The following is a 26,705-nucleotide window of genomic DNA, read 5'->3' on the forward strand; positions in this document are numbered from 1 at the left end:
CTTATCCCTTCCTTACTTGTTTTGTTTTTGGATTTTACCACAGTATACATCAGTGCTCGGCATTTCATAGCACGATTGTACAAGCTAACTTCAATCGTACGCTTACGCTCTATCGTTTATGCTAGAAACAGTCACCGATGCAAAACCGTAGACCGAATCAGGTGATACTACCTATCTTATGAGAGCGCAATATAAACGAACACTCACCACCGCTTCTACCGTCCGCAGACCGTACGGTAGGATGTCTGCAAAAATTGGATTTTTCCGTAGCAACGAGTGAGCTGATTGCTATTTTGCAACGCAGGGTTCCAGTCTCGATATTTTGTACTAATTTCGAAATAAACTTGAATATATTTAAAATTTTCTTAAGCTAACTTTAAATTACAGTCCAATACATTTATTTCTAAATAGGCAAACTATTTTTAAAAGTTTGATTTTAGTTTTGAGCTTTTACATTATAAAAAATTATAACTAAAAAACTAAATGTGTGAAAAATCGTGTATACAAATTGAATAATGTCAACATCGGCCGAATGAAAACAAAAGAAAACAACTGATTTCAACGTTGCCACTACTTGCATAACTTTTGACAAATTTGGTTTGATACGGGCGACGAAACAACATCGCGCATTGTCATGCCGCTAAGAGAAATGTACCGTGCACGAAATTTTTTGTCATTATGAATGCTTTATTGTGTTATGAATTACATTTTGTGTTTTATTTTACTTAAAGACAATCAAATTAAGGTTTTTAGGGTCTAATATGTTTTTTTTTAATCGTACAATATATAAAATAAATCAGGAGGCATGGAAGTATTTGTTCAAGCAAAGAATACAATTTTCGAGTACTCACTGGGTGTCTGTAATATCGTGCTCACCTACACAGTGGTAGTTCCTCTTATGCTGACCATTGGTATACAGTAAACCACCCGTTGGCAGTATACCCTATAAGAAACTGATGGGTTCACCAATGCACTCACATTCTTTATGTCAATCGTCACTCGTTTTGCTAAAAAGAGACACCTACGACTTATAATGCTTACTATAGATTTACATATGTTGGAATGAAATAGCTGAATCCTTTAGTGTCCGGTGCTATAATCCGATTACATTCATTTTGAGTCAAACCCCGTCAAGTGGACCCTAAAAATTTCGCTAAATCGCCGAATTCGAGAATTGGCACTTCATTAGATCAGGAACCAGACTCACTCCCAGTGATGAAATTTTGTGTAATCAAAGAAAAATGTTCGTACTATATTATAGATATTTTTTCACGGTAAATTTGTTTAAATGATAATATTCTACATAAATTGTTGTTAAACAATAGGCATTTCTTTTGCGTTCTTCGCGCTAAAAAAAATTGCAAAATATGTGATTCACTTTCAATAATCTTCAAAGAAAAGTTCATTGATACCATTCTGCAGATATTAAATTTTTTGTCCCCCTTTGCGTTCTCTCAACACACGGTAGGGACTCACAATCCGCGCGGCGCTGAGCGGTGGACAGGTAGATACGTGCAAGAGCATGATTTCTCGGCATCCTATACGTCTCGTAAGTGTCCATAGTCAGTCTGCTGTGAGTTTCAGCATGGTTTAGATGCGCTAGGTTATTACAGATGTTTCTGAAATGCCTCGCCCAAATCAATGTTGCAGTGCACAAAGTTAACGCATTGTGAGGCAAACGTAATATTCATTATAGTGTGTGATATTATGAAATTAATATACACATAATATAGAAACAAAAAAATTGTATCTCTTAATCTGCGACCAAAGTAAAAATGCAAAGATATGTAAATTATGTTACATTACAAAGACCGCAAAAAAAAATGTTATTGTTTAACAACAATTTATGTAAAATATTATTTTTTCCACAAATGACCGTGAAACAATATCTATAAATAAAGAAAGAATTTTGACGAAATGTATGTATGTATCACGGGGTGTGTGTCTGGTCCCTCATCTAATGTTAATTTTCAAAATCGGTGATTTAACGAAATTTTTTGGGTTTATTTTCGGCTGAGATTTTCTTCATATTAAAGTAAAGCAGGAGAACTCTCCGCAAAAACACTTTTTAATGGACCAAAGTTCGACATATTTAAGTAAATTAATTAAAACTCCAATGAATGACGTAGATCAAAAATTTTCTAAAGACTTTTTTGTAGAGCGTGAAATTTCCTATAAGAATATAATTTGGTTCAACAATACGTTAAGCCGGTTCAGAGTTGCAAAGTTCCAAAATTAAAGAAAAATTTTTTCCGTGTTATTTAAAAGGGAAATAGAAATTTGCGATGCGCGACATTGCTATTAAGGGCTCTGATTTTCACAGGCGTCTTTTTTCAGCTCCACGAAAGTTTTTACGTGAGGATTTCGAAAAAAAATAAAATTTTTGTTTTGAATCAGCCTAAAATACCTATTGATATATAAACCTAAGTATTAGTGAATTTATCAATAATTTAGTTAGTAGTTACAGTTATTTAAAGATGCAAAGATGTAAATAGATATAATAGTAAATCTTTCGAACAAACGTCTAGATGATATTTTTTCATTAATTTATTTTTAGTGGCTTATTATTAAATTATACCCAAAAGATAGCGACTCTGTACATCTTGGTAATGATATTAACAATTCATGTAATACGTCATATACATATACGGATAAATTTTTTAATGTTTAAAATCCTAAGTATTTGGATATACAAGTTGACATCAATTTTCGAAGATAATATTAGACAAGCTAAACAATTGCTTAAATGTTTTCAATGGACAAAGATATTAGAATTTATAAAAAATTTGTATAATTACTTACCAAAGAGCTCCAAGAGGACTTTGTTCTGTCAAAAGGGTAAAATGTTATGTCCATTATTCCCCATACTCCTCTCCAGACAATAACAACTAATGTTCCAATGACTAGAACGGAAAACAGTGTGTCGAGAACGTACAAGCCAGGTTGGTGAAAACCCTAAAAAATTTGATTCTAGTGAATTATATTAATTTTTGAAAACAAAAAGGAGCCTAGGAAAATATACCTATTTACTTTCATTTGGATATTTGATAGATAGTGTAATATACGCAGAATAAAATTATTAACGCAGCTAAAATTGATTTCATTCATCTCTGAAATATATTCTTCACGAACTGTTATGCGTGTGATAGAAATGTAGTAACAATACCATAATACAAATGCTATGGTATTTTGTTTACTACGGTTGAAGACACAAAGCAAAGTAGTAAACCGAAATACTATCTTTGTTTCACAGGCAATACTCGTAATTCAAATAATTAAAAAAATTGAAGAGCTTTTGTTCAAAAGTTTTTGTCTAAGTTCGTTACCCATTTTAGCTGTGTTTCTTAAAATACTACAATGAAATATGATAGCTTGTTATTGTAATCAACCATTGCTCACATGGTAAAGTTTGATGACACATATCTGGTATTTGTTCGTGAGTAGATGTTTATTGTATCATAACAGTGCGCAACATCCACTTTATATATAATATATTTTTAAAACCGCACAGAATCATTTCATGTTTCGCAACATAATGATAGATATTATAATAGTTTTTTTCAACTAACGGTGGTTGTATCACCTAAAACTAATCGATATAGGTAGATATAGAGTGTAATAAATGATAAGGATGACGATACGAGTTGGGATTCTGGGTGACTGTCCGTCCGCCTGTCCGTGCAAGCGATAACTTGAGTAAAAATTGAGATACCGAAAAGTATGAAGAGGCATAAACGATTTAAAAAAGCTGGTCCTAATAAGTTTAATGTTCATACATTATATATATCAACAACCACTAAAGCTGACTCAACTAAACTTGCTGAGGACAAGTCTTTCTAGCTTTTCCTCATACACTGTGAAAATGGGTAAAATCATACGATAACCACGCCCACTCCCACATAACGGTTATGTTCAAAGCTATTGTACTAAAAGTGTGATAACTCACCAAATAAATACTACAGAAGCATACAATTTCGCTGTCAAGATGGTGCTTAAGGGTTCCACAAGAATCGGTATTTTAGTTAAATTCTTTATTTCACGAACTAATCAATCAATTTAACCAAATTTTCTGCATAACATTACTCTAAAATTCTTATGGTACAGTATAAAAATGGATTAGATCGGAGGTGTGACATCTTACGCTTAAAAACTGTCGAAATCGGAAAATAAAATGAGCCTTTACTTCAAAAATGCGTAAAATCCAACATAAATTTTGAACTTCCGGTAATTAATAAAATCCGGTCAATACTAACCATAGCCCTCATATTTCTAATATTGTAATCACAGTTGATTTTAAACCCTATGTTTAAGTCAATATTTGCAACATTTTAATGAAATTATTATAGCAATTCAGTACTACAGTCACAAGTCTATAAATTTGAGATTTGAAATAAGATAAAAATTTTGCGACTTATAGACGATTTTGCAATTCAGTACGTGATAGTCACAAAAGTCTCTCATTTGAAAACGAACAGGTCTAATCAGTTGTTACATTTCAATATTTAGAGATGTGTATAAAACCTGAAAAAAATTAACATGTCTATAACAAATATTAAATTTTTTTTAACACAGTCAAAAAGCATAATTGCAATCACATTACATAGTTAAACAATTTATTTGAAATTGTTTTTTTTTTTTTAACTTTCACGTGTTTGAATTGCTGTCAAAATATAAGGTTGGAAGGTATCTCCCTTCCGCTTTTTTGTCTTTTGAATTTCGCGGCTATGTACAAGCGGTACAGAGCTCGTATCTGGCAACACTATACATAATTTGAAAGGTCTTGACATAACCTACAAAACAACGCTATGCATGATTAGTTTGGATATTGCGTTCAACAGTTATAGACGTGTAAACATGGAGTTCACTAACGCCGAAATTCGCGCTATTTTAAAGTTTTCCTTCGTTAAAGGCAAATCCGCTAGAGAAACGTTCCGTGAGATTAATGGTGTTTTGGGGGATGGTACTCTATCACTTCGAACCGCGGAGGAATGGTTTCGACGATTCAGAGCCGGTGAAAACGACACCATGGATAAGCCAGCCGGCGGAAGACCTGTGACGACAAATACCGATCAAATCATGGAATATATCGAGTTAGACCGGCATATGGCATCTCGTGACATCGCCCAGGAGATGGGAGTTAGTCACCAAACCATTTTGAACCATCTGCAGAAGGCTGGATACAAAAAAAGTTTGATGTTTGGGTGCCGCATAATTTGACGCAAAAAAACCTTCTGGACCGAATCAACGCCTGCGATATGCTGCTGAAACGAAACGAACTCGTCCCATTCTTGAAGCGGATGGTGACTGGCGACGAAAAATGGATCACATACGACAATATCAAGCAAAAACGGTCGTGGTCGAAGGCCGGTGAATCGGCTCAAACGGTGGCCAAGCCGGGATGGCTTTGCTGTGTGTTTGGTGGGATTGGAAGGGAATCATCCACTATGAGCTGCTCCCATATGACCAGACGCTTAATTCTACCATCTACTGCGAACAACTGGACCGCTTGAAGCAGGCGATCGACCAGAAGCGTCCAGAATTGGCCAACAGGAAGGGTGTAGTGTTCCACCAGGACAACGCCAGACCACACACTTCGTTGATGACTCGTCAGAATCTACGGGAGCTCGGATGGGAGGTTTTATCCCATCCACCATATAGCCCGGACGTAGCGCCAAGTGATTACCACCTGTTCCAGTCCATGGCGAATGCCCTTGGTGGTGTGAAGTTGAACTCAAAAGAGCCTTGTGAAAAGTGGCTGTCCGAATTCTTCGCAAATAAGGAGGGGGGCTTCTACGAGGAAGGTATTATGAAGTTGCCGTCTAGATGGAAACAGATCATCGAACAAAATGGCGCATATTTTAACTAAATCCGATCACTGTAACACTTTTTATAAAGCATTGAATGAAGAGCAAAAAAGCGGAAGGGATACCTTCCAACCTTATATAAAAACTGGCAATCGAATAATATCTATGGCGATCTCTATAAGCGTTATGTCATTCGTAATACAAGTTATACGTGTATAAAGATTTATGCTAGATTGATTTTAATATAAATACAGTCAAACCTGAGTCAGAGAGAACTGAGTAAGCGAGAAAACTCTATAAGTGAGAATAATTCTCAGGTCCCGAACTTTGACCTCTCAAAAATCTCTATGAGTGAGAAACAAAAACCTCCATAAGTGAGAGTCGTTTTTTCCACTCCGACTTCTATAACTGAGAGCCTCTTTTGTATTTACCTCTATAAGCGACAATTTTCCTATGTGAGTAAAAACACGTCAAGTGGACACCCCATTTTCCACTTGATCATCGAATTTGAATGTGAGTATTTTTTCGTAAAGTAGTCATCATGAGCAAGTAATCTCCCGCTCAGTTTTTTTAAATTTTAATTTAAACAACAATTTTTTTTTAATTGAAAATTTAATTCAAAGTACAAATTTTGAACTATAACTCCTGAAAATTTCATTAAAAAATCACCAATAGTTTTCTAGTTATTAATTTTTTAACTAAAAGTAGTAAAAATTTTCAATTAAAAAAAAATTGTTGTTAAAATTAAAATTTAAAAAAACTGAGCGGGGGATTACTTGCTCATGGTAACTACTTTACGAAAAAATACTCACATTCAAATTCGATGATCAAGTGGAAAATGGGGGGTCCACTTGACGTGTTTTTACTCATGTATGACTCCATCTTTTTTTTCAGGAATCAGGAACTATGTTGTTTTCTTGTAATTCAAATAAATAATATTTAACTTTATTAAATTATTTGTCATGCTCACTGCAGTTCATAAATATTATTTGCAACGAACAGTACAGCTCTTACAACAACTTACAATGTCTAAACGAAAAATATACTAGTTGTCGTTTTAGTGAGAAACCTCTATAAGCGAGAAAAATATCATGGTCCCTTAAACTCTCTCTTAACCAGGTTTGACTGTATATCGAATTAAGGACCGTTTTTTAATACCCGGTAAATATTTCCCTTAACCGCTGGAAGCTTAACTGGATGATAACTTTAACTGTTTTCACCAAGTTGTGGTTGACTTACCTACAAATAGTTTGGTTATTTTGAGTGCGTGAGAAAATAGTTAACAAAACTTGCATTGTGAACACGCAAAACTATGTAAACGTCATGAGCTATGTATGTGCCAGTTTTCGTAGACGAGGGGACGACGAGGGGACGACGAGGAAAGACCGTGCCGCTTGTGATCGTGTGGATCACTTTGTATTCTTTTCAACAACTGTTACAGCTCGCTGCTACGAAATCTGCATTCCTTTTCATTTTGAATTCCTTCTTGGTTGCAACAGCGCTCGGTTTCAAAGGGCAGCTGTCATTTCATGTTCTGGTTAAAAACTAACCAATACTTCTTCTTTAGATAAAGTTTACCAGGACTTTACTGACAGATGGTTGCTAACAATGGTTGAGAAAACCATTTTTCAACATGTTGCAGATAAAGTTCTGGTTAAGCGCTTAACCATACATTGATAAAACGGCCCTAAGTGATTATAAGACCTACAGTTTAATTTAGATACCAAATATGATTGTGATCTATTCACAATTTCTTCGAATAACGAATATTGAATTCCTTCGCAACATTTGTATACTCTCGCAACATGTTGCTAGAGAGTATAACAGTTTTGTTCACCTAATGGTTGTTTGTATCACCTAAAAATATTCGAGACAAATATAGAGTTATGTATATATAAAAGATCAGGATGATGAGATGAATTGAAATCCGGATGACTGTCTGTCCTTCCGGCCGTCCATCTGTGCAAGGTCTAACTTGAGTAAAAATTGAAATTGTCACAATTGGACGTTGTCAGGCCCACAAAACACAATTATTCTATAAAGTGTCATAAATATGATCCAAATCAAGATACAAAACTCTATTTTGTTCGTAGTCGCAAAGGACACTTGTGACTTAAAATTTTTTTAAAAGTGACCTTGGCCCCATATTCTACATGGTTTAATGTACATATCATCCACACTACTGAACCTCAGAAGAAAAACGCAAGCAAGTTGAGGAAACTTGGTAAAAGCGTTTGTTGACACTTAAAAGAGCGGAATCGGACCATTACCACGTCCAAAAAACGCAATTAATAGAAAACTACACGAAGATACAAAACCATTTGTAAGTAAAACGAATCGTATTAGGGATGTGAATGTGAGGTTTTAAAAATTTTGTAAAGTGGGAGTGGCCTCGCCTCCTAATAGGTTTAATGTACCGAAATTGTTTAACGTACATTTTTCGGCAGTACGAAAGGGCTCTATAGGAGCCGGTATCAGAATAGTACAATGGGCATGGCACCGACCACCTCTAGGTGAAATCCCATATCGTGACTGTATTACGGTGTGAAAATGGGCAAAATCGGACAAAAACCATACCTTCTTATATTATATTAGAAATTCGGAGAGAATATTTTTCTAATAATACGGTACCCTTGTGTCAAAATGTATAAAATTGGGTCAATACATCCCTTAGCTCCCATACACCTAATGTAAAGATTTTCGAACTTCCGGTTCACTTTATACCATATATATCAACATGTGAGATATCTTAAAGAAATTAAAATACTATCTCTATTTAATAAGAGTGTGTCCTTATGTCTAAAATGTATAAAATAGGGTCAATAATACCTCTAACCCCCTTATAGGAAGGATTTGAAACTTCCGGTTGCTTTTGTATTATTATTGTAAAATTATTGTTTAATGTAAAATATCGGTAAAATTTATCAAGGAATGTGTTGACAATGCGGGCAAGAACAGTCAGCTGATATTCAATTTATTACAAAATGTCTGAAATGAGAAAATCTTGGTTTGATTTTTTAAATTTGTAAACGGAATACTAATTTACTACACAAATATATTTATTTTGTTCATTTGAGGTCTAGAATACATAAAAATGAAAACACGCCTAATAATAAGTATGCTATAGTTTAATGGCAAAAATATGTGACATTAGTCTACCGGCAAAAACAATCAGCTGATATTCAATTTATTTCAAAATGTCTGAAATGAGAAAATCTTAGTTTGATTTTTTAAATTTGTAAACGGAATACTAATTTACTATACAAATATATTTATTTTGTTCATTTGAGGTCTAGAATACATAAAAATGAAAACACGCCTAATAATAAGTATGCTATAGTTTAATGGCAAAAATATGTGACATTAGTCTACGGGCAAAAACAATCAGCTGATATTCAATTTATTTCAAAATGTCTGAAATGAGAAAATCTTAGTTTGATTTTTTAAATTTGTAAACGGAATACTAATTTACCATACAAATATTTTTATTTTGTTTATTTGAGGTCTAGAATACATAAAAATGAAAACACGCCTAATAATAAGTATGCTATAGTTTAATGGCAAAAATATATGACATAAGTCTACGAATTACTTCAATTCCCATATACTACATTACATGATTTTTGTTATTCTAACAAACCTTATGACGAATATGGTGGTCAGTGTGTGAGTTATTTATATAGAAATTGCTTTAAAGTTTAATGCAACAAGCCCAGACCTTACTTTGCCCCAAAATACCCTATATAGTGATTTCCGACTTTCCAGTTGACTTTAAACCGTTTATGTATGATAATTTAATGAAAGTAAGTGGACAAGTCTTCCTTAAAATTATGTAGTTTCGCGTTGAGTATGAATGGAGTTGGTCCAAACTGTGGTATAAACCTTGGTTGACGTTATGCATATTAGCTTATTTAATTTAGCCTTTTCGGTTGAGTTTAAAATATAGCAATAAAACTGAGGGAGTCTATGACCTATAATATAACTTAATATAATACCAAATTCGATTGAAATTCTTTGACGATTTTGTCGAATAACGAATGTTGAATTTCTTCTCAACATTTTTTAATATAAAGTTTTGTCAACACCTGAAGGCATATTCCCGGATTTGATCCTTGCATGTAGCAAGAGTATGAAATGTTCGGTTATAACCGAACTTAGCCCAGCCTTACTTGTTTGTTTTGCAACACCTGAATATTTTCTCCGTCTATAATCTGACCAGTTTGCGAACTTTGCTCTTCCTTACTTGTTTATATGTAAATACAATTGGTAGCTTTCTTGTTATGAAGATTTTGTGCGAATGAACTTACCGGTATTTTAAACATAGTGTCAACGTCGAAATAATCATTTTTATGGTCCATTGTAACCGCATATGGTGCGGCGCTTAGATTTCGAACAGTCCGTGTTGCAATCAAAAACATCAAAGACACTAGCGTTACGGCGACAATAATTATTAAGGAGTCCGCACTGGTGAGCCAATCGCATAAGATCCACGAGCCTCGCCACATGTTCACACATACGATGCCGAATAGAGCTGTGTAGCTTCGCGAAATTACGTAATAAGTGAGGCGACGCTTATCAGGATTAATGTAACTTCGAAAACAAGATTGCGTGATTGTAAAGATGAAGTGACCCGAAATACCAATCAAAAAGGACATCAGCGCAGATAGCGGCATGCTCCGTGGGAACAATAAAACTCCCATCAGTTCCCAAGTTCCTCGCCAATAGGCGATTACGCAAGGTGCCACTATGACGCATGAAAGCACTGCGTCCAGTATTTCCAGAAATAATTCATGCAGGCTTTTGATATTTTCCTTCGGACTTAAATTAGTAATGTTATTGCTTTTCTCTGTTTTTTGTTTAGCAATGGACGGTGTACTTGCTTCCCTACTTAACATCATTTGTTATAATTAAGACTACGAGAAACGAGTGATTAATTTTATTTCTCAAGTTGGTATACTTCTTTTCTATATCGCCGTATTTAATCTGTCGTTATATATGTACACGTAATGTATATTATCTGTGAGTTACTCCGTGATCAATGTAACTAATCCGAAGTCGATGAAACGTCTATATGTAATAATTCATATCCAAAGCACTTCTGATGATGCAAAATCGAAGTCGTGATACACAGCTACGTTGTATGCATGCGATTGTCTTCATCTGCAAGCATCAACAGCCTGAAAAGTTAATTTATAAAACATTTAAATTAAATATTTTTAAACTCTCTAAAGCTAATCGAGGTAGATATAGGGTTATATTTTCGTATATATTGTATAAGTGATCAGAATAACGAGATGATTTGAATTTCGAGTGACTGTCTGTCCGTCGGTCTGTCGGTGCAACCGATATCTTGAACAAAAATTAAGATATTTTGTTGAAACCTTGTACATGCATACGAGTATGTTCTTTGGCACGAATGGGAGATTGACACGTCCACTAAACGCCATTAATCGAAAGCTTAGACAGAGATAACTTAACTCCACAATGATAAACAAAACTGTTAGTTGGCACAACCAATCCTATTAGGAAGGAGCATTTACAGTTTCAAAAGTTATAATAAAAGCGTGGCCCCTCCCCTATTATATAATATTTTTGTTCATATCCCCAAAACCACAAGAGCTATATCAATTAAGTTTGCTGAGGACAAATACTTTTAGCATGTTCACCGACTGTGGAAAGTGGGTAAAATCCGATGATAACTCCACTTTCATATAATGATATCATTGAAAACTACTAAAAGTGCGATAACTGACTAAATAAATACGTCAGAAACATTAAATTTCAAAGCTAAGACTTACTTACTACTTGCTCGAGAATTTTCAACCAAATTCGGTATATAAAATTTTCCTGACACTCATACATACATATATTACGGGGTGAAAATCAAGCCCACTTCCCATATTATACAATTATAAATTTCATCTTTTCCAGAACACAAATGAAGCTCCGATGAATATTTCTACATAAAACTTTGCAAAAATTGTGCCTTTAAAGTTTGCCGCCTCTTGACTAAAGATTGTCAAAATCGGATTATAACAGTTCAAGCCTCCAGATACCGAATATGTAGACTCCAGTGCCCATGGCTATTTTTCACCGAAAATATCGTTCAATCTGAGAAATATGTTATTAAAATTCGGAGAGAATCATTTCCTGATAACAGTATGCTTTTCTATCTAAATTGGGTAGAACCGTGCCAATATTTCCCTTAGCCTCCATATACCTACATAAAAATTTTCAAACCTCCAGTTGACTTTATACCGCTTAATAAAATTCAGAGAGAATAACAGTGTATTTTTGTACCTAGAAGGCTTTTCAAACATCCGGTTGACTTTACATATTATATATTGGTAAATATGTAAGGTATCTTAATGAAACTCGGAGAGCATATTTTTCTGGTAATGTTATGTCGTAATGCCAAAACATTTTAAAATCGGATTAATACTATCAATGTATCTAATATAAGAAACTTCCATTTGGTTTTATATCGTATATATCGGTAATTGAGATACCTTAGAGAAATGAAGTGAACGTACCTTTAACACTTTATATACTATAGTTTAGTACAGAAAATTTGTAAAGCCGGTCTATAAATTACCCCAGCCCTCATATACTACCTTTAGTATACTTTAGTAATAACAAAGGTAAATACAATCACTCCAGTTCCAATATATCCGATATAGTAATTTTCGACTTTCTACCTGACTTTGGACCGTACATTTAAGATAGTTTGATAGTGTAATGAAATTCAGTGCACAAGTGTTCCTACGAATTATGCAGTTTAGCGCTGAATTTGAATAAAATTGGTCTAAACATCATAATCCTAATACATATAATGAGTTCCAATTTTCGGATTGACGTTTTCCCAATATATTAAATTTCAACCCAATATATTAAATTTAGCCTCAAAGCTAATGCATTCAGCCCATCCCTTTCTCTGGCTCCAATATCCTATATAACGATTTCCTACTTTCCACATACCTTTAAACCATTTAGGTTGATCAAAAGGTGCGATACTTTAATCAAATTATATGAACAAGTTTTCTTAAAAGTTACGTATTTTACCGCTGTTCTAGACTATAGTTTAAACCTTTCACATCAACTCATTATTTGAAATTTAACCTCTTCGGTTGAGTTTATATCACATATTTCTAATTTAGGGATGATATTAATATAACTTTCGTGGACGTGAAGTAAAATATAGTAATAAAACCAATTTCCACAACAGCCGAATCTACGTTACCGGAATTGACTCGGTTTTTATCCGGTCAAAGGCTGATATTTTAGCGATCTAGCCCCGTTTGAATCGGTGAGTTTTAGTTAAGATTGTTTTCACTGGAGCAACGCCAACGAGCTGCCATTGAGCCCAACCCGGGCACTGAGGAATTTTTCTGCCAAGAGGCTCCATCCAAACTTCCATGCATTGCAACACATGCAATGGATGGAGCCATCTTAAGACCTGTTCAGGCCTTAAGATCCACAGGGGGTGGATCACGAGTTATATGGCCTTATGCTGTCAACACACTATTGCGACACCAGCCTCAACGGCCGTGCAAATTTCACCATATCCGCGCACTGCGCCGCCCCCCCAATCGAGTATCCAACAAAGGACCTCTATGGTCCTTCCTCGGCTGGAAGAATCGGGGAGCACCGCCCCAATTTCGCAGCCGAAGCAGCTGTTTTAACTAACTCAAATGGGGAGTGCATTTGAAGTCTTGTAACCTCTCCGCCGGTGGGAGTAAGCTTTGGACTATTGTCAAGGTCTTGTCAAATCCGAAGATGCATGACGACATCAAAAAACCAAAATCTTCCAAATCCATTGGCCCTGATGGAATTAACATGCTGTTGTTAAAGCATCCACCTTGACGAGTAAGTTTCCTAACCAAGGTCCTTAACTCAACAACCTCGCACTCTTCATGTACCCCATGTGTGAAAAGTCGAAAGAGTGGTCCCACTACTGAAGCCTGAAGCCGATAACTCCCCAGTACTGAATAAACTTGACGCCTCGCTACTCTTGACATTCACTCACTAACTGAGCCTAGCAGATGCTGGCGGTCTGCATGTCACTAACCACCTTTCTGCATGTCCAACGAACCCTACATATAAAATGTTCGGTTACCCCCAAATTTAACCCTTCCTTACTTGTTTTCTTTAGATATCCTTAATTACTTATATCCTATCAAACTTCACGTTAACTCGTTTTACTAATACATATCCTCTTATATTCCATTAACCAAAGTAACCAAGGTTGAATTTTCCTACGGATCACTTTTTTGTGGTAGGGGGAAGCAGCGAAAACCGGACGCGGAACTTTAATTCGCTAAACCTAATCCCCCCCAGATTAAGTATTAGTTCATTTAGTGTTCTAAAGTCTCCTGACTGACTCCTAATCTGTTGTAAGTATCTTAGTTTCGTCATAATTAGAGCAGACGCTTCGCTGACAGCTTTCAATTTTTCAGAGGACTGACACATATTTTCACCGTAACATTACCGCTGAGTGTAGATTTTAAATTTTCTCTTTTATTTAAAAAAACGGAGGCACTGAAAAAATACGTGTTCAGAGTCTTCTATCCAGTTCGGATCACTTATTTGATTTGCAGTGTTGTCGACCAACGTAGTTATGAAAAATGGACACAAATTCAACTTACTGTTATCAAGCTGTCTGTTAAATCTTTTGATCATTTTGGAAAGTTGTCTTAACCAATTGTTTTATTATGCCGAAAGATTACAAGCCACATGACCATTTCCCATGCATTGTAATGTATGCATGTATGTACACACAAAACATGAATGTGTATGCGTCAGAGTATTAGTTTATTGGTTGTCAACTTTACGCTTCACTCAGTACAGATTAATTTTGCATGTACATGTTTGGGAATTGTTGATTTATAGTGTTTAAATAAAAATCACTCTGTTGTTTATATGATAAGAGTAGATACAGTTTTATAGGTATATACAGAGTACACACATATGTACTACATGTACCTACATATGGTTGGAATTATGCGCCATCCCACCACACTATGTTTAATTTATAAGATGTGATAAAATAATTTCAGTTGCATCTAGTTATTTATGAGTTTGATTAAAAACATGTAAAATAAGTAAGGAAGTTCTAAGTTCGGGCACAACCTAATTTCATACTCTTGCAACTTGCAAGGATGAAATCCGAGGAAATACTTTTGGGTATTGGCAAAACTTTATTTTAAAACTGTTGCAAAAGAATTCAACATTCATTGTTCGACGAAACCGAATGGCTTACAATGAAATTATACTCAATTACTTTTACGTTACTCTCAATTTAATTTACTCTCCGTAAGCGAAAGTCATATTTAAATCATCTTCAAATATGATACAAACTCAACCGAAGAGTCTAAATTTAATAAATTGAGTTAATATTGAAAACGTCAAAGGATCGGAATTCATTATATTAGGGATATGAAGTTTGGACCAAGGTTTACACAAACTCTGGGCTTGTTGCCTTAACCTTTGGCATTGCTCAGGTATAGGCGAGAAGACGTATTCAAGCAATTTATAATAAATAACTCACACACTGACCGACATATTCGGAACGAAGTTTGTAAGAATAACGGAAATCATTGTACATAAGTAGGATATGCGAATTGGCTTAATTTGTAGACTAATTTCACATATTTTCGGCATTAAACTATAGCATATCCAATATTGTACGTTATTACATATTGACCAATATATATATTATAAGGCCAAAAGTAAGTTTGAAAATTTGATATTAGGTATATGATGCCTAAGGAATGTATTAACCCGATTTTATCTATTTTTGGCTACTACGTATGTTTAACAGAAAAATATGCTGTCTGAGTTTCATTAAGGTACCTCACTTACCATCACCAATATATGAGGAGTAAAGTCAACCCGGCTTCACTTATTTTCATACTATCGTAAGAGGTGTCTAAAGGATTTGCCTTCTGAACATTTGAGTTAGTTATTGCAACTTATAAGTTTTCGATTAATGGCGTTTTGTGGACGTGGTAGTATTCCGATTACGTCCATCTACTAATAGCAACCTTTTTATGGTGCCAAGGAATATGTTTATCAAGTATGTTCATGAAGATATCTTAATTTTTACTCAAGTAACAGCTTGCACGGTCAGACAGATGGACGGACAGACAGACATCCGGATTTCAACTTAACTCGTCATCCTGATATATTATATATGCAAAACTCTATGCATATCTAGATACGTTTAAGGCAACGCAAAGAATCATTGGATGAACAAAACTATTATAATCTGCAGCAAGAAGTTGCAAGTGACTAAAAATATAAAACCTACATATTTTGTAAACACACTTCCTACTCAAATTTAGATTACGACAATATCGCTTCGTTCCTCTTTGGATACCCCTCTGACAGATATTACGTCATAGAACATAAGTTTCATACGTTTTAACTTTAATTTCACATAAATACACCTATAATTAATATGTACATATCTCATAACATTGTTTTATCATCCATTTAATTAGCAATTTATTTTGACAGCTCTTTAAAAGTAATTTATTAAATATAGTGGAAATACTTCTCTGAGACAATCTTCCACTCGTTTTACTGAAACGTTTTCATTTACAATTAATTAAAATTTTATTTCGCGCGACTAAAAACGATTTACGTTTCTGTTTGCATTTTATATGAAAGTTTTACAGTTTTTCTATGTTGCATCATCCCATTCTTCCTTTTATATCTTTGCACGAACAAATCTTGTCTCTATCATTCTTGTACATTATTTGGAACTACATAATGAAAAAAATTAGCAGTACTTTTATACATATCTTTATATATAATAAAAATGAATTGTTGCACGTTAGTTTCGCTAAAACTCGAGAACGGTTGAATTTATTTGGCTAATTTAATCTTGAAACATTCTCGGAAGTCCAGGGAAGGTTTAAACGGAAAATTTTATGTTTAAATGTGGAAAAATTGTGAGAAAAATATTTAAAACGACAGTTTTATTTTTCCATACAAACTGATGTTCATCCAATGCTGTTCGTTTGTCTCGCTAAGACTCGAGAAAGGTTGGAAACGGAGGAATAAATGAAAAACAAATATTGCGAATAAGATAACAAAAAGAAAATTTTATTTGAGTCGACAACAAAAAAAAAACATAATAATAATAATAATAATATGAGGGTTTTAATTGTAGTTAATACATTTTTGTCATTGAATTTAAATATTTTGATAGTTGTAATTGATTGGAATGATGATTCAATTACCATCTGTAACCATTATAACGTTATTAAGCAACTGAGAATAGTTGATGGACATCTGTATCCGACTCATGGTGAGACGTGTTAGAGTTTCTCTATTAGGGTTTCTCGAGAATGGTTCGAATTTTCATCGTAGTACAGTACAAGCTCTGAACAGTGGATTTGGTTAAATTTACTTTCTTGATGCTCCCGGGAGTACTAGAAAAACGTTAAACGAAACACCAGTTTGCAACATAACAAAAAATAGCGCTATGGCAAAAAATCTCCCGATATTCAAATTGAAAATTTGGGACGAATGCATAATGGCCTACAAGAGGTCGCTGGAGGTATTAGACAGAACTTTAAAATATTTACGTGACTGTCAAAACATTTTTAGTGGAGCCATGATTCTGTCGTCAGATGATTTTTGCCAGACTTTTTTAGTTATTCTTCGATCAACTGTTGCTGACGAACTAATCGTCATGCCTACAATCATCTAATTTGTGGCGACACGTAAAGAAACTCCAATTAAAGATCAAACTGCAATTATGTTTTCGAAGCAATTAACATCTCGACCGGATTAATAACATTTCTCTCAGACACTTCACAGGCTGGAAAGAGGAGCTTATTTAGCGCATTTTGCCGGACATAAAACAACAATTCGTATATAATATAATAACCATAATAGGCCGAGTGAACGAGCAATATTGGCGTCAGAAAACAAGGATATCGGTGATCTCTATTCGACAAATTAGAATTTCCTTCCAGGAGAGTTGTTTAGTTACAACCACGATGACGTATATGACTATGCCCCAAAATTGTTTAATTCAGTCTAAATTAAAAATAGGTGTAACATAAATTAAGCTCGACTTTGCAATGGAAGGAGACTGGCTGTAAAGAAGTTAATGAATACCGTCATCGAAACCAAGATCATCAAAGGAAAGTATTGATACCGCGTATACCGATGACTCCAAAGGATTTGACATTCGCATTTAAGCGTTTACAATTTCCCGTGCGTCTGGCTTTTGCAATGTCCCTCAATAAATCGCAAGGCCAGTCGTTTCAAGTTTGCGGAATCATCTTTATATATTTACGCACCGCAAAAAAGGCAAAAATATAGTTTATAAGAAATCTTTAAAGAAATAATATGTATAACCAGTTACTATGTACAGCAGTGGTCAGCTTCGGACTTGAATATAATATTAATAAAATTAAAAATTTAACATTTTATGTTTATTTGTGCCTAATATATGTACATATATATGTACATAAAAAAAATGTGTACGCGTAAGAATATTTTCACTGTATTGAAAAATTTACTATAATATAATTTAATGTATACCTTAGCCACAAAACCGCGTGGCTGGGTCTGTTGATATTATAATAATTTCGAGTGCTAAAGCATTATGTAAGTTGAAGATATCAACCCGGAAACACTTTTCATTAAGTTGAACAATTTATGAGAGTTTGCTGTTGTTTTTCTGAAGAATTTTCTACCTTTCTTTAAGGAAACAAATGCTTGCTTCGAATGGTGATTAATTTCAATTTAGCCGAAAGGCTACCATTACTCTCGGAGGTTTACTACTCTCAGCTAAAGGGTAGTCGTTTGAATGGGACTACATTACTGTTGGCAAAACCTTACATTAAACAAGTAAGAAAGGGATAAGTTTATTTATTTATAAAAATTTTATACTCTTGAAAAACATTTAATGGATTACACAAATTTTTGTTATTCACTATAGGTGTATTGGGACTACACTACTGTTGGCAAAGCCTTACATTAAACAAGTAAGGAAGGGCTAGGTTTATTTATTTATAAAAATTGTATACTCTGGAAAAATTGAATGAATTACACACATTTTTGTTATTAATTATAGGTTCATAGGTTCACTAAGTTTCATTATAATATTTTACTTCATATCCGAGATATTTATATTAAAATTAATGAGATACATATACATATGTGATACACACTGAACAGAAGAGGTTATTTTTAATATATGACCCAGAGAATTGAATCTCATTACATTAGGGATGTGAAGTTTAGACCAGTGTTTGAAATCCCGCGTCGGCACTTTACGCACAATCGGCTACTTTTTGCCACTATTTGACAAAAGACGAAAGTATGCATATACTTATATCTAAAATCTCTTAGTAGTAAAAATTTTATTTGCGACTTAAAGAGTACGATAATTTGTGTTACTGAATTTTTGAATAAAATGGTTCATTATAGAAAATTTATTCGAATTTGATTAATTTCGGCACTCTCAACTACAGCACATTTTTTGGACTAAATTATACACAATTAAAAATTATCAAATATCATCACTGGCTTAGAAACATTTTACTAAAATTTAGCGTTAAGCTACATAATTCTTAAGAAAACTTGTGCACTATATATCCTTACAATATCACATTTCTGACAAACATGTACGTGATTGGACCGGTCAGAAATCATTGCGAGTATATCGGATATGTTATATTGGACTGGAGCTGGACTTATTGCACTAACCTTTACTTTAATATCCTTTTCCAAAATATACTCAAGGACATGTTTGTATGCAATTTTGTCAAGTTAATTCACACACTGACCGACATATTGGGCACAAAGTATGCTAGAAAAAGGAAAGTCATTATAGATAGTATTTAGGGCTGTGGTAATTCGGGGACCGATTTCAAACATTTTCTGTATTAAACTATAGTATATACAGTGTTATATAATATGTTCACCTCATTTTCCTAAGATTATTACATATTTACCGATATATACGGTATAAAGCCAAACGGAAGTTTTAACTTCGTATATTGGATATATAGGGGCTAGGGTTGGACTGTTTTCATGAATTTTTTCATAAGACGAAAAAGATCCTCTCCAATTTTTATAGGGAGAAGTGTTCAATATTACATCTCACATATTGACCGATATTTTTGGTAAAGAACCATAGGCACTGAAGTCTACATATCACATATTGGGTATATGAGGGCTGGAAAAAGTGGAATTTTTAAACGTGAGATGGATCACCTTAAACACACTATTTTAACGAAGTTGTATTGCGATATTACATCAATGTTTGATATACATAGTTGTAGTCCGATTTCGCCAATCTTCATAACGTAATAACGGGTGTTTTTTCGAGGTATAGAACTTTAAGTTGGCATTACTATTCAAGATGGCGACCGATTTAACAACTGTCAAGTGATTTATTTTCAGTTCGATTTTTTTTTTTTAGCGATGAATTGCACATCTGGTTAAATGGCTACGTCAACAAACAAAACTGCCACTACATCCAGAAAAACTGACTGCTTGGTGCGCTATATGGGCTGGTGGAATCACACAGTTCGTGCCACAATCGATTTGTGCCACACGTTTGGTGACCGCCTAATTTCACGTTTTGGACCTGTGACCTCCAAGATCTTGTGAACACCGCTACACTACTTTCTGTGGGGTTAAGTAAAGTCATTGGTCTATGCGCATAAGAAACAAACGCTTAGCTGTTTGGAAGTTAACATTCGCCGTGTTATTGCCGATATACGGCCACAAATGTTGGAAAAAGTCATCGATTTTTAGTTTTCTTCATAACCGTTATATGGAGGATTGGATTTATCGGATTTTTCAACTGTATAAAGAGAAGCTAGATAGACTTATCCCCAGCAAGTTTTGTTGATATGGCTTTGGTGGCTTGATATATACACTTATTAGCAGTGGTTATTTTAACTGAAGATGTCCCTCTATACTTTGATATATTGTACAAATTTTAGTTTTGTATTTCAATTTGTGGCCTAATTATAGCACTTTATATTTATACATTTAACGGCATGTCCAATTCCGCCCGTCTGCAATACCGACCTCCTCAGGGTGCCAAGGAACACGTGTATCAAGTTATCAAGATATCTAAATTTTTACTCAAATTGTAATTTTCACGGACGGGCGGACGGATGGGCAGATAGTCATCCAGAATTTAACTCGTTTCGTCATCCTGATCATTGATTTAACTATATATGGTATTTATAACCTTAGACCAATTTCAAAGCATTTAATAAAATATAATAGTATAAATAATATTATATAAATAGGCAAAATCGGATAATAACCGCACCCACTCCCCATAAAACGGTTTTGTTAAAATCTACTAAAAATGTGATAAATCAATAACTTAATGCGTCAGAGAAATTCAATTTTACATCCACGATGGCACATGAGAGCCTTATAAAAACTGGTGTCAAGATTGAACGATAGGCATGGCACGCCCACTTTTATGTGAAATCTTATACCACGGGACCTGCTAAATCGATTTTAACCAAATTCGGTTCATAAAATTCGTCTGATATTTCTATATCACAGTGAGAAAATGGGGGAAACCGGATGAGAACCACGCCTACTTCCCATATAACACCCATATACAAATAAAACAGCTTTACATGAATAGTGCCTTTAAAGTGAGCCATCTTATGACTAAAAATTATCCAAATCGAGCCAAAACTGTTCAGTGCATACCTCCTAAGCCGCTAAAGCTATAATAACAAAATTCACTGAGAACAAATATTCTTAGCACCTCAATCGACATCGATGAAATTGAGGGAAATCGGGAGACAATCCGGCCCACTCTCCATAAAACGGTATTGGTAAAAACTACTAAAACCGCGATAAATCAAGTACTAAACACGCCAAAGGCATAACGTTTTATCTCTCATATTTCTATGTTATAGTGCGAAATCGGATTACAACCACGCCTATTTCCCCATATAATATCATTTTAAATTTAATCTGATTCTTTCACTTTTCACTATGCAAATCAAGCAACAATGACATTCCTACATTACGAAAATGGGCGAAATCATCAAAAACCACTCTTACTTCCCATAAAATACAGTTTTAAATTCCGTCTGATTTTTTTACTTTCCAGTAAGCCAATCAAACATCAATGAGTGTATCGGGATAAAACTTTGCACGAATAATGTCGTTAAAGTATGCCACCTTACGACTAAAAATTGTCTAAATCGAATTAAAATTCGTGGACGCCAGTACCTATAGTTGCCTTTTTACTGCAAGTACTTAATACTTACTGAGAAAACGTTTTTTTCGAATAACAGTGCATTTTTCTGCCTTAAATAGTTAAAATCGGGTGAAAACTTGCCCTATAACTAATATCAGGATTATCAAACATCCGGTTGACTTAACTCCTTAGATATTGCTGATGGTATGTGAAGAACCTGAATGAAACAGAGATAATCTTTTTCTAATAATAATATGTAGTAATAACAAAATAGATAAAATGGGGTCAATACTACCCCTATATGTTATAGTTTAATGCCGAACGTATGTGCAATTGGTTCACGAATCACCCAAACTCCCATGTACTACATATAATGATTTTCGTTATTCTAACCACCCGAATATGTCGGTCAGTGGATGAGTTATATATTTATAAAATTGCTGAAAATATTTTCTCGAGCATACCTGAGTATTGTTAAAAGTCAAGGCAATCAGTGCAGACCTTTTCTACTGCCAATATACTCTAAAACACGGTGATCCATTTCGAGGTTTCTTACTTTTTTAAAGAAAATAACACAGAAAACTAATTTTTGATTTGATTTAATATGGTGTGTTTATTATCATTCGCAAAAATTCTTTTGCATTTGTTTTTTGAAATGTATCTCTTTCAAATGTTGGCCGCGGCTACGTCTCAGACGGTCCATCTGTTGAGTCCAACTTTCGATGGCTCTTCTGAACAATTCGACTAGTAACTGGCGATTGACACGTGTGATGTTTTGCTCCAAGACCTGAATCGAAGCGGGAGTGTTCTCTAAATAAATCCATAGATTGATGCGTTTTGTTGAAACCCGAGATCACGAGCTTCAAATTGGCGCGATAACGGTCGCCGTTGACACTTACATTTTCACCGGCATCAGTTGGGAAGAAATATTAATCGATGATTCCACCGGCCCACAAACCACACCAAACCGCTGTTTTTTCTGGATGAATTGGCAGCTCTTGAATCTCTTCAGGTTGCTCTTCTCCTAAATGCGACACATTTTCTTATTGACATACCCATTGAGCCAGAAATGAGTCCCATCGCTGAACAAAATTTGGCTCGAAAACGTTGGATCTTTTTGGAGCTTTCTAATAGAGCGAAGCGAAGTCGCTTGGGGAGTTCAAGTCTTGCATAAGCTGTATTTTGTACGCTTTCAATTTAGGATCTTGACGAAAATTCACCAAATCGTGCCATACGCCAGTCCGAGTAGCTGCGAACGGTTTTCGTGTACACTCTTAGCTACGGCCGCTACATTTTCTTCACTGCATTCTGGACGTGATCTATTCGGTCGAATATTGTCCAAAAATTAATTCTAGGTCTGAAAATAGGTGACGCTGTTGGGAATAGTACGCTCAGTAGGCCGATTTTATTGACCATAAGTTGAGCGAAGCGTGCGAAACACATTCTTTACAGACGTGAATTTTTGTAAGAAAGTTAAACGATTGTGAGAACTAAATCTCAATAGGTGACCACGAGGTTACACAGGAAATACAACACGTGGATGGTCTACCCGTCCAATCTGCATCAGCACGTTCACAACAGCGTCCCACGGTTTCCCAACAAAATACGACGGTAAACGCGCATCAGCAATAACCACTCACAGAACTCAGTGCCGAACCAGCAGTAATTATGCATCAGGAGCGCGGCCGGTTATACGCCTTAATCAAGCTTAGCGGATTATTGACACCGGCGCCTCAAAAAGTTTCGTTTCGTAACGAGTTGCCGAACGTATGAACGCAACCAGGAGTGGTAAGAAGGTAACCGTAGCCATGCAAATACAAATAGCCGACGGTACCATTAGCAAGATTTATGACGCCGTAAAGACCAACATCGAACTCGGACAGTCATCGCTACAAACAGTATTACATATCATGCCCGGTGCGATTGATGACGTCATACTTGGATTAGATACACTGTGGAGCATGGGAGCTAAGATATCCTGCGGAGGTCCCCAGGTAGTGCTGACAGCGCTAGATGCTCAGCAAACAGTGGCCTTCTACACCATGCCATCAGAAATGGTATACAACGCAACCCCAACTACACCAAGTAGCCGACACGTAAGCTAAAGTGCAGGAGGATTAATAGAGTCAAGCCTACTTCGACCACCAACCAGAGAAACGAAGCGGCCCGCATACGCGACTTCTTAGCGGAGGAGCTTCAAAAATTTGAAACCATGAGTGGAGTGACGACAGTGGCGGAGCATAAAATCACTATAACCGACAACCGCCCCATCAAGCAACGATATTTCCACGAAATCCAGCGATGCAAGCTATTATCAACAATGAGATCGATGAGCATATTAGACAAGTTACGGCAAGCAAGGTATATTAGCAGTCTGGACCTCAAGAACGGCTACTGGCAGATACCTTAGGAGCAAGGCTGCCGTACATACACAGCCTTCACCGTACCTGGGCGTGGCCTATTCCAATGGCACGTCATGCTATTCGGTTTACATTCGGCACCTGCGATGTTCCAGAGGGTACTCGACCAGGTCATAGGCCCTGAGATGGAACCACACGCCTTTGCTTACCACGACGACATAATTGTCATAGGCTCTACATTCGAGGAACACCTTCGAATCAATCCTGAGAAATGTGAGTTGTTAAAGAAGGAACTCCGGTATTTAGATCACGTGATCAGTAACAAAGGCATTCACACTGACCCCGAGAAAGTAGCAGCAATCCAGGAGCTGAAGCCCTCAACTGGCCAAAGGAAGTACGCCAATATCTTGGGATAGCCTCCTGGTACCGCCGCTTTGTATCCGACTTCGCGACGGTGAGCCAGCCATTCACTGCCCTCTTAAAGAAAGGGGACATGGAAATAGAGAGCTGAGCAACAAGAAGCATTTGAAAGCATCAAACACAAGTTAATAGAGGCTCTCGTTCTCGCATGTCCGGATTCCGGACCAACTATTCGGCAACCGAAAAGGAGTGCCTCGCCATAGTCTGGGGAATCCGGAAAATAAGACTCTACCTAGAGGGATATAAATTCAAGGTGATAACGGATCACATATCACTGAAGTGGCTGAATTCAATAGAAAGCTCTTCCGGTCGTATAGCACGATGGGCTTTATAATTACAGTAACATACTTTCGACATCGAATATCGCAAAGGGAAACTCAACCTAGTAGCGGACGCACTGTTCAGCCACTGGAGACCATCGAAAAACGACGATGGTGGCGCCACAATGCAACTGGTGGCGGAAGCGAGTAGGGAAGTACGCGCCAACCTCGAGAAGTACGCGGACTACATAGAAAAAGATGGACAACTCTATCGCCACATTCCGTGTCGATCCCAGGATGAAGAGGCTGTACCCTGGAGACTATGTGTGCCTAAATCCTCCGCCTAGGAGTTCTGCAAGAGAACCACGATATACCTAGCGCCGGACATATGGGTATACGCCGGACAGTAGCCCGGGTGGCTAACCGATATCACTGACCAGGGATGTTTCGCGATATTAGCCGTTACATACGTCAATGTAAGTCCTGCCAGAAATACAAGGAAGGTCAGCAGAAACCAGCAGGAAAGATGCTTTCGCAGGTGGCACAAGAACAGTTTGCCACAGTTTGCACTGACTTCATTGGACCCTTACCGCGATCTACGCATGGTAATACTATGTTATTAGTATTCTTCAACCGCTTCAGCAAGTGGGTAGAATTGGTCCCCATGATGCGCGCTACAGCAGAAAGACTTCGTCGCACATTCAGAGAACGAATCCTCGCAAGATTTGGCATCTCGAACATTCTTCTTTCGGACAAAAGCGTTCAATGTAGGAGTACGTAAGCAATTCACTGCACCTTACACCCCTCAAGAGAATCCCTCGGAACGATCCAATCGGACAATCAAACGAATTATAGCACAACTCAGTAAAGCCCGACACCAGCGATAGGACGATTTTCTTCCAGAGATCGAGCTCGCAGTGAATACCAGCATTTCGGCCTCCACGGGGTATAGCCCGGCATTCCTCATACAAGGACGAGAGCCGCGACTGTCTAAGGCCCTCTTCGACGAAGTTAATATCGGCACAGGTATGACACCCACGACGGCTGAAGAAAAGTCCAATAGGATGCAGGAAGCCTTTAAAATAGTTCGGCAAAATATGGAGAGGACGACAACGGATCAAGTCCGCCATTATAACCTGAAATGCAGAAAATGGACCCCCGCGATCGGAGAATTAGTTCTCGCGAAAGAGCATCACCTCTCTAAAGCCACTGAGGGTTTCGCCGCAAAGTAAGTCCCGAAGTATGATGGGACTTATTCAATTCTCAGGTATATTTCACCAGTGATCGTCCAACTTCGAAAAATTGACGGTGGAAAAAGAAAAGCAAATATCAGCGAATTGAAACCATACCACATAGCCGTAAGGTTTAAAAAAATAAAATAAATTAAAAATAAGAATAAAAAAATATTTGTATGAGCAAATTTGGTGACCAATCGTGAGGCTCCTTCTGATTCTTTCAGCGATCTGTGGGAAGGCCTTTAGTCCTGTTCCGTTTGCGTCGGCAATGGATATTTTTATGCCTTCAGGTGGAAGCTGTACCTCCGCGGATGGTTGTGACAAAGTCGGTGACTCTAATATTTCTGCGTCATTGGTCATATTCACAGTTTACTTTGAATGGCCTGTATGTCTTGTCTTGCTGAGAGCTCGCG

General features: G+C 36.2%; 1 protein-coding gene across 6 annotated transcripts in view; it reads right to left on the bottom strand.

Moving 5' to 3' along the window:
* The window catches only part of fusl (fuseless), a 223,379-nt gene that overhangs the window by 33,150 nt on the left and 163,524 nt on the right, over positions 1-26,705 (bottom strand). For 5 of the 6 annotated variants that reach the window (XM_036370705.2, XM_036370701.2, XM_036370699.2 and 2 more), the window contains 2 exons: positions 10,112-10,981; positions 2,803-2,955 (listed from right to left, as the gene is read on the bottom strand). In XM_036370705.2, coding sequence (XP_036226598.2) covers positions 2,803-2,955; positions 10,112-10,702 — 744 coding nt within the window. In that variant the 5' untranslated portion in view covers positions 10,703-10,981. Of the gene's footprint in view, positions 1-2,802; positions 2,956-10,111; positions 10,982-14,292; positions 14,431-26,705 lie in introns of those variants that run through there. The other variant, XM_036370704.2, reaches the window with a different exon arrangement.

Source organism: Bactrocera oleae, chromosome 3 (genome assembly GCF_042242935.1).
Source record: "Bactrocera oleae isolate idBacOlea1 chromosome 3, idBacOlea1, whole genome shotgun sequence".
Taxonomy (NCBI): domain Eukaryota; kingdom Metazoa; phylum Arthropoda; class Insecta; order Diptera; family Tephritidae; genus Bactrocera; species Bactrocera oleae.